The sequence below is a fragment of the Tachysurus vachellii genome, chromosome 24 (assembly GCF_030014155.1).
Source record: "Tachysurus vachellii isolate PV-2020 chromosome 24, HZAU_Pvac_v1, whole genome shotgun sequence".
Taxonomy (NCBI): Eukaryota; Metazoa; Chordata; class Actinopteri; order Siluriformes; family Bagridae; genus Tachysurus; species Tachysurus vachellii.
This window is the reverse complement of record NC_083483.1, coordinates 9,915,456-9,925,455: the sequence shown is the minus strand read 5'-3', so window position 1 is coordinate 9,925,455 and position 10,000 is coordinate 9,915,456. Positions and strand designations below refer to the sequence as shown.

General features: G+C 39.4%; 2 protein-coding genes across 2 annotated transcripts in view; one reads left to right on the top strand and one right to left on the bottom strand.

The window, feature by feature from the left end:
* atp11a (ATPase phospholipid transporting 11A) overlaps window positions 1-5,521 on the bottom strand; it is an 81,732-nt gene extending 76,211 nt beyond the window's left edge. The window contains exon 1 of the mRNA XM_060860003.1: window positions 5,108-5,521. Within this exon, the coding sequence (XP_060715986.1) occupies window positions 5,108-5,146 (39 nt within the window). The 5' untranslated portion in view covers window positions 5,147-5,521. The remainder of the gene's footprint in view (window positions 1-5,107) is intronic.
* Window positions 5,522-8,841: 3,320 nt separating this feature from the next.
* Window positions 8,842-10,000, top strand: part of tubgcp3 (tubulin gamma complex component 3) — a 26,441-nt gene continuing 25,282 nt past the window's right edge. Inside the window, exon 1 of the mRNA XM_060860220.1 lies at window positions 8,842-9,052. Within this exon, the coding sequence (XP_060716203.1) occupies window positions 8,977-9,052 (76 nt within the window). The 5' untranslated portion in view covers window positions 8,842-8,976. The remainder of the gene's footprint in view (window positions 9,053-10,000) is intronic.

Sequence of the window (10,000 nt, the reverse complement as noted above, 5' to 3'; positions counted from 1 at the left end):
CACTCCAACACACACACGCACACATGCACTCCAACACACACACGCACACATGCACTCCAACACACACACGCACACATGCACTCCAACACACACACGCACACATGCACTCCAACACACACACGCACACATGCACTCCAACACACACACGCACACATGCACTCCAACACACACACGCACACATGCACTCCAACACACACACGCACACATGCACTCCAACACACACACGCACACATGCACTCCAACACACACACGCACACATGCACTCCAACACACACACGCACACATGCACTCCAACACACACACGCACACATGCACTCCAACATACACACGCACACATGCACTCCAACATACACACGCACACATGCACTCCAACATACACACGCACACATGCACTCCAACATACACACGCACACATGCACTCCAACACACACACGCACACATGCACTCCAACACACACACGCACACATGCACTCCAACATACACACGCACACATGCACTCCAACATACACACGCACACATGCACTCCAACATACACACGCACACATGCACTCCAACACACACACACGCACACATGCACTCCAACACACACACGCACACATGCACTCCAACACACACACGCACACATGCACTCCAACATACACACGCACACATGCACTCCAACATACACACGCACACATGCACTCCAACATACACACGCACACATGCACTCCAACATACACACGCACACATGCACTCCAACATACACACGCACACATGCACTCCAACATACACACGCACACATGCACTCCAACACACACACACACACATGCACTCCAACACACACACGCACACATGCACTCCAACACACACACACGCACACATGCACTCCAACATACACACGCACACATGCACTCCAACATACACACGCACACATGCACTCCAAAACACACACGCACACATGCACTCCAACACTAGGGTTGCAAAAGGGGCGGAAAGTTTCCAGTAAATTTCCGGTAAATTTCCGGAAACTTTCCACGGGAACTTAATCTGGGGAATTTTGGAAATATTCCAAATTGGAAACTTTACGAAACTTTACCAACCCCCCCCTAAGTGATATATGGAGGATTTTATTTTATTTCAGGGGGGAGTGAGTGTGTGAGGGGGGTCATCAAATTATCTGTGCATGTGGTAACACTCCTAATTTACTGCTTATTAAGAGTTAGTAAGGTAGTTATTAAGTTTAGGTATTGGGTACCATTAAGAATGTAGTACAAGATAATGCAGAATAAGGCATTAATATGTGCTTAATAAGTACTAATAAATAGCCAATATTCTATTAATATTCATGCTAATAAGCAGCTAGTTAAATGACCCTAAAATAAAGTGTTACTGTACACGTTATGGAAGAATGCAAGTACATGCAGTGGGTTTGGCCTCAATGGCCCTCCAGTAAGCAGTGTGCTGTGTGCAAGTGACCGAGGAACGCAGGGTACAAGTCAACTTAAACTGCATTAAATCTTGTTGTTTTAAACACAATTATGCTGCAAGATTTTTTTTTAACTAAGCTTTTACTAGTCCACAATAACAGGTCAATCTGAAGAGAATCATCTTTTCTAAACCTTTTTTTTTTCATCATTCACCACAAAGGCAACCATTTGGTCAGCGAAAACGTAACCTTTCGATATCGCTGACATACGACAGGGTGTGAAGTCCACAATTGTGACTCTGCAGCTATTTCAATTTCATGTTCAACATACAGGCTTCACTGGGAGTGTCCATAAATAAAACTGGAGAAAATGACAAAAGGTCATGCGCGTACTCGGCACGCTCTATTCTGCTTTCCTTTCACTGTCCAAACTTTTAGGGAAAATGATTAAAGTTCAAAATGTTACTCAAAAACTGCGATATAAAAAAAAAAACACTGAAAGATTTCTTTTTTTCTTTTTTCTGAAAACAGCCTAGATATTTATGTCCTCTCCCATCTTCCACTCCTGTCTCACTCTACATCATCCTCTCGCTATGCCAGTCTCCAGTAGCGCACTTTAGATCATGGAGCAGCAGGTTGGAGAGAGACTTTCATAAAACAAAAACACAGCTAATGACATACTGTACACACTTCCTTTCTTCCGTCATTCACAACCAAGAAACAACAAAAAATCTGGAGCTGGAACCAAAATACTGATCAACTACTCGGTCAAATGAAGCCCAAAACCTCCCCAGCATTACCAATCGACACGGCGTTTCAGCACACGGTCAGCATGTGGAAACGACCCGCGTGTTCAGTGCGAGTGTGAGTGCATGTCGGACCCGCCGGCTCTCCAGACGTCTCTCCGGATCATCAGCGTTCTGTCAGCGGTCATTATGAGCGCTGTGTTGTGGCCACCAGTGAAATTTACAGCATCTGTTAGCATGTCTGTTTGATCACAAAGACGGCCGTCAACGGCGCGTAAATGTTGGCCTTCGGGGTGTCAGAGATGAGTAAGCATGCTGCAGCACTTTTTAAATAAGACCACCAGCATCAAAGCCAGCAGCATGGACAAAATCACATCACTGAAGGCTTAATAGAGAGAGAGAGAGAGAGAGAGAGAGAGAGAGAGAGAGAGAGAGAGAGAGAGAGAGAGAGAGAGAGAGAGGAATAGAGAAAGAAAAAAGAGAGAAGGAGAGCTGTTGCCTTGCTGTAAAATCAGAGCCGCAAAAACATCAAGAACTCCAAAGACATGCTGCAGGTTATCTGTCTGTATTTGCGTTCTTCAGTACATTGTTACGTCCACAATGTTACAGTGTTCAGAAGACTACGATATTTAAAACCAAGCCAGAATCAACACAGGGTCACAGAAATCCAGATGGGTTTGAATGAAATGCATAAATGTACAGGGGTCCAGGTGTCCCTAATAAACTGGCCAGTACAACTGAATCGAGACACACCACAAAAAAAAGCTATCAAACTTCAAGTTAAACTTTCCACAGTGAAACAATTTACAGTAATATTTTTGATGAACGTTTATAAAATTCTACGAACAACCCGACCCACCCCCCCAAAAAAAACAACAAACAAACAAGTAAACAAGGATCTGATCAATGAGCTGCAAGTTACTGTGAGAGTCTGTGATCAGTGTTAGAGAAGAAGCGAAGCGCTGATATACACGAAGCTTCCAGGAAAGAAAAGTGCATAAAAATGCAATCTAGCACCATTTTCACTATCAGATGATCTTCATATCAAAATGTTCAGTTCTGGTTCAACTGGAACTATTTATGAAGTCATTTCTCCCTGAAGTTTACGCCGAAACAACATCATATAAGATCTGCATATAAACCCAATTTTAAAAAAAAACAGCACCTTTATAGAATTTTTATTTATTTATTTAAATGTTAAAAAAATTATATAAAAGTTTTTTTAATTTAATAAAAAAAAAATTCTTATAACCCACAGATTCCCCCTCAAACCCGTGACCCATCCAGCTCCTCGATCTCGCCGACTACGTGATTCGACTGGAAATTCATCCTCGCAGTTCTAACACGCTTACGGTGCGATAAAACCGTGGTGTATTTTCCGTAATCAGGTCGCGTGTGGCTTTAAAAGCTTTAGCAAACGACGTGTCCGAAGCCGCAACCTTAAAGACTTTCCGCTCGTTTAGGACGTGTTTTTTTTTTGTGGATGTTTTGTACTCGTGTATTTTCAGGGTGAAATAAAATTCCACGACGGACTACAAAAGCTTTGTGTCAAAAGAATCCGAACGATAAGCTGTAGGAGGAAAAGTATGTCGTGAGAACAGTTCGCTGGTCAGAGGGAGCAGGGGATATAGGCACAGATCGGGACACGAGAAGAGTCGTAGCTGTTAATTGGCTTAAACACATGGCCTGATTCATGTAACACTGTATAACACCAGGTCAGTACCACAGAATACGACTCTCGGCTGTTAAAATTAAAAATAGTTTATTATAAGAGTCACATTTGAGAGGAATCACAAACAGGTGTGTAAATATATCAGTTAGATATCCATCTATCTATCGAGAATATATATATATATATATATATATATATATATATATATATATATATATATATATATATATATATACATATATCTTTGATCTCTCTATCTCTTGATATGTGTTATATTATATGACCTCTATCAGAAGAATATATTGCTCTTGTTTTCATCTTACCACTGAAGACTTGGGTATCTTAAGACACACAACACTAATAGTGAAATAGTGAGTAATGCCATTTTTAGAGCAGTTTTGCTCTATTTTAAGTCTTGAAGATGTAAATGACACAAGTGAAACCCTGTAAAATCTCCTCCCTCGTGGAGATTATTTTGTTTCTCATAACTTGCCACCAGCTACTGTGAGAATTTCTGCATCAGGTGTCGGGTATCAGCTGAATAACAAAAGCTGTGGTCAAAAAAAAGTGAAAAATATCATATTGAACGGCCCTGTTGTAGTCAGCGCTCTCACTACCTATTTAACAGGAAGTGTCTGGGTGGCCCACCTGTAACTTACTGCTAAAACAGGTTTGTTTACATGAGCATGTTGGAACCTGCAGCAGAGGATTGTGTTATGTCAGATACAATAAGCTGCTTTTCTCTCTCTGTCTCTCGCTCTCTGTCTCTCGTGCTCGCTCGCACTGTCTGTCTGTCTGTCTGTCTCTCTGTCTGTCTGACTCTCTCTCTGTCTCTCTCTGTCTCTCTCTGTCTGTCTGTCTCTCTCTCTCACTCTCGCTCTCTCTCTGTCTGTCTCTGTGTGTGTGTATGTGTGTGTGTCTCTCTCTCTGTCTTTCTCTCTCGATCTGTGTGTGTGTGTGTGTGTGTGTGTGTGTTTGTGTGTGTGTCTCTGTCTCTCTCTCTCTCGGGGGTCTAAATAAAGATCTACATCTTCTCCATGGTTATTAATGTTTAGGTTCATTTTGCAAAAGCAATATTTTTGTCTCATTTCCCACTAAATAAATGACCATCTTCTCTCCTGCACCTGTGTGATGTTACACACATCATGGCTGATGACAGATCACACACACACACACACACACACACACACACCCTGCAGCTTCTTACCGTCATCTGACCAACAAGTTGTCAGGATGAACTACCTGTGTGTGTGCGTGTGTGTATGCGTGTGTGTGCGTACTAACCCATCTGGTGATGATGTTCCGTATCGTACTGAAATCCATGATCTGTTCTCAGGTGCTCTGTCTTTTCTCTTCTCTTTAGGATGTAACACCGCTAGCTGATTGTCCTGCCTTCTCTCTGACCCATGTCTGTTCCTGCGGCTCTTCCTTCTCCCTCGACACCGACCTTAAAGACCTAAGATTGATTTCTCTCCGGTGCGCGTGCGACGCGCTCGCGCCTTTGCATACTTTTCAGAGCTGCGCGTTTTAATCAAGTCGTCAAAGTAAACCGCGGCTTTCAGTCGGATTTAAGCTTTGCTCTTTAACGCTTCCGTTTCCAAACTGTTGCCCCGGAGCGGCTTTACCGTATCCGTGTGTTGTCTCGTCTTGTCTGTCTCTCTGTATGCTGTGCGCGCGCGCTGCCGCTGCCGCTGCCGCTCCTGCTCTACTCTCCTCTCCTCTTTCGCAAATACGTCACGAGCCCTGGCGCGCATGCGCACTTCCTGTCACACCCACCCGCCCACATTAATTTTAAAAACCACTCGGTCTGACCGGTCGCTTATTTCGTGTTGCCATGTTTGCAAATAATCCGCAATAGTTAATAACACGTTTAAACACTCCGAAATCAGAAATTGAATTATTTCTACATGCATATTGTGACATGCTTTTCATTCCTACAAGCTGGGTCTGCTCATAAATGTACTTTATTTGTTATAATCATTTGTATGTGTTTAGGTTATAATTCTAGGTCTGTGGATAAACCACATATATGGGACGTGTATGTTGTAATTTTGTAATTCCACTTAGTATTGTATTAATAATTAAATAGATAGATAGATAGATAGATAGATATATAGATAGATAGATAGATAGATAGATAGATAGATAGATAGATAGATAGACAGATAGGGTGCCAATACATTTAGAATTCAAGTCAAGAAGCTTGTATTGTCATTTTAACCATATAAAGCTGTTGCAGTACACAGTGAAATGCGACAATGTTCCTCCAGGATCATGGTGCTACATAAAACAAAGACAGGGCTAAGGACTTAGTGAGTTAGTCCTAGATACATAAAGTGCATCTGTGTAACCTGGTGTAAACAGTGCAGGACAAGTCAAACAAGACAGACGAGACAGTGCAGGACAAGACAAACAAGACAGACAAGACAGTGCAGGACAAAAGACAAAAAAGACAGAAAGACAGTGCAGGACAAAAGACAGAAAGACAGTACAGGACAAAAGACAGAAAGACAAAAGACAGAAAGACAGTGCAGGACAAAAGACAGTGCAAACAAAAAATACAAGACATTACACAAAAGACATTACACAAATGACAATAAACAGAAACAGCATGGACCAGTGTACATATTGCATGTTCATTCAATATTGCTTGTGCAGAAATACTGGAATGAACACATTATTATAGCAGCAATTACATGAGGTATTTGTAAAGGATTGTGCAAAACAGCAAGAGGCTGAAATAGAGTCAATAGTATTAATAAGGGTGGCGTGGATAGGTAAATGAATTGAGAGTCTCCATTACAGATATAGTGACTAAGAAAGCAGGAGAGAAGAGTCGCAGATGTGTGTGTGAGCTGAACTGGGATCTTAAGATTCAGTCAATGTAAATAAATGGAAACTTGCACAAATGGATTTTTGCATATCTACTGTCTGCTGAGCTTGATGGAAGTATAAACATTCAAAATTTTAAATGGAATTCTATGGGATAATAAGAAACCTTGAGCTTCCATACTGGGAAAACCGTAATCACATTCACTTTAGAAAATTTGCTTAGCCAAGTTTGGTGCATGTACTTCAAAAGCAGTAGGAGGAGTAGCGTTTAGAAAAAAATGTCTAAGAATAATAATATCATGCTTATAATGAAAAAGAAAATGTTGGGTATTTGAAGTCAACATAATAATCCCTACATAACCTTCTTCAGTGATATTTGTAGTGTAATATTTTGATTATGTGTCTCTGTCATGATTCTGTGAATTATACCTGGCAACCCAGACTCAGCCTGATGTGACTGTCTGTAGAACACAAGATTAATCATTTGGACCATGACACATCTTTCATAAGTGCAGGCTGTAGGTATTAAGTTCAAATGTCCTTGTAAGGGCTGAACGTCTAAATCAGTATACGGCTGGAAATGATCATGTTAGACCAAATGCACATTTTCTTACCCAGGCAGCAGTAGTAAAGCTTTGTGTCCTAATCAATGACTGGCAGCTATAAAATGTTGAATGAACCAATTAACAGTTAACTGGACCAATTAGAAATGAACCATTTTGTGCACCAAATGCCCATTATTATCTAGTGCTTGCTAATATTATGAACAGCAGCTACGTTAATCCCTTTCCACTGTTTCTCTCTTTCTACCCATCCCGAGGCATTGGGATTGTACCAGCTTCAATTGTCTTTCGTGCCATAAAGATTTTGGTCCTCCACTGAGATGAGACCGACTCTGTCAGGATCCTGAGGCATCCAGAGTTGTTCCAGATCCAGTGGGATCCAGTTGCTATACTAAAAAGGAGATGAAACTCTATGTGGTCTTTGAGGACAACAATCTCCTCATCAATACAACATTTATCAGACTGTATATTTATAATCACACCCTCCAGTGTCACCCATATGACGATGAGGTTCCCCTTTATGTCTGGTTCCTCTCAAGGTTTCTCTCGACAGTCACCTGAGTCACCTCAGACTTGCTCATTGGGGATAAATACAAACATATTTATATATCTAATATTAATCTTGAATATTTGTATTATATTATTCTTTATATTATTCTTTATAATAACCCTTTGTTCTGTGTTTATGTTCTGTAGAGCTGCTTTGAGACAATATCAATTGTAAAAATTGCTATAGAAATACATTTGAATTGAATTATATTGAATTGAATTAAAGGGCAGGGTCACATGGGTGAACATTGAAACCCCAAGTCTGAGGTCAAAACTGTAAGAGACGTCAAAACTTTGTGAGAACATTCCTGGCAACTTACTAACATTGTCTCTAGATTTAAATACCTTTAGTGAGTTTATTTTAAAATAAAACCAAGCAACAATTCGCATGACTTTTTTTGTGCAGATATAAACGACTTTCCTGTATAAGACACAGCTGTCCAGCTCATATTATAGTACCGTATCACCATTTTCTGTCCCACATCTGCCCTTTTTTCATTTTAAACTGTCTTCTAGGCAATATTTACTATATTAAAAATAAAATAAAATAAAAGATTTCATCTGTCTCTATTCCTTTCATGTCTATTTACCAAATTTTAACCACCGCTGCTTTGTTTTGTCTATATGTTTGATAGCAAGTGGTAAAAATGGAAATGGTGCCAATGACCAAACATTATTTACTATTAAATATAATATAGAAATAAGTCAACTGAGCTGCAATGACGTCCAGCTGTTATCTACTTCCCTTGAAAAGTGTTAGTTGTTTAGTTGTTGTTTTATTAACACAAATTTAAAAAAAAAAAATATATATATAAGGAATTATTTATTACGTAGGCGTACAATGATACAATTACGTTTCCAATTTTCTTTGTGAATTTAATATTTGTTCTATAAAAAAATAATGTGAAAAAAAAATGAATTGTTTATTATGACTTCCATATGACCGAAAAACTGAACTTTACACTATTTTAATCGGGGTAAAAAGAAATAAAATGTCTAGTAAATTCAGTTCACGGGTCAGGAACGAAATAATAAGGAACCATGTGTAGTCCTTTTTCCAGTCGGACGTATTTTCATTCCGTACCTGATTTGTTTTTTTGCAACTGTGCGCGCGTTCCGTTAAAATGGCGAGCCGATGGAGGACCGCATAGAGACAGAGACCAAACTGCTGCTTTTCTCCAACAACAACAGGAGGGAAATATCTGGACAATGGCGGCCTTGGATCAGAAATCTCCCAACGTGCTTTTGCAGAGTCTTTGCTGTAGGATCACAGGGAAGAGCGAAGGTAAAGTCGCTAAACGAGCAAAATGCTAAAGCTAAAGCTAACTAGCATGCTAGCTTCATTCAGTACTGAACAGATGATCTAATGTTCATGTGAACTGTCTTTATCTAAAAGCACACGTTATTACTTATATAACCTTAATCATCTTAAGTGTTTTCTATTATAAATGTATTATAGTGTTTTATTTCGAGTCCTGACTAGCTGATGGTCGATATGTTGGCAAAAATATTGCTTTATTATTGTTTATTTATCTAAAAGTGCACCTCAGATGAATGAATTTTTTCTAGAGATCATGTGAATTAATAAATAAACAGATTCCCAGTGCAGGAATAAAAGGAGTAAAAATGTATACAATGTTAAATTTGAATGAAAAAAAAAAAAGCTTCCAGTGTTGTTGTTGTTGTTTTTTTTTAACAAGCAAGTGATTCAAATCCATGATTAAAAATATTAAAGGTTTGGACGAAGATTTAAATATATTTCAATATATTTTAATATATACACAGTTTATGACCATGACACACTGAAATGCATTTCTGGAATAAAATGTAAAATAAAAAAGTAAGTAATAAAACTAAAGTCGTTTTTTGAAGGCAGGAAGAAATGTGTATACTTTTTAAATAAAGGAATTTCTGTAGAAAGTTAGGAAAGATTTCCAACCCCAAAACATCTTACGATACATTTCTGAATAGAAGATGGAGGAAAAAACCTCCAGAAAATGACAGAAATCAGGTTAGTGGTTTATGGAAAATGACAGTAATTGTCTCTTGTGATATGGATGCGATTTCTTTTAATCTTCTAGTTTCCTAAACACAACATTAAATTGATTAGCAGGAAGTAAGACAGAGCTGACAAATGCTACGTTCACACAGAGTGACTCACAGCGACTAAGCAACCGATGATCATTTATTTTCAATGAGAGCTGGTGACCTTCAGTGACATGATTGAAAGCGA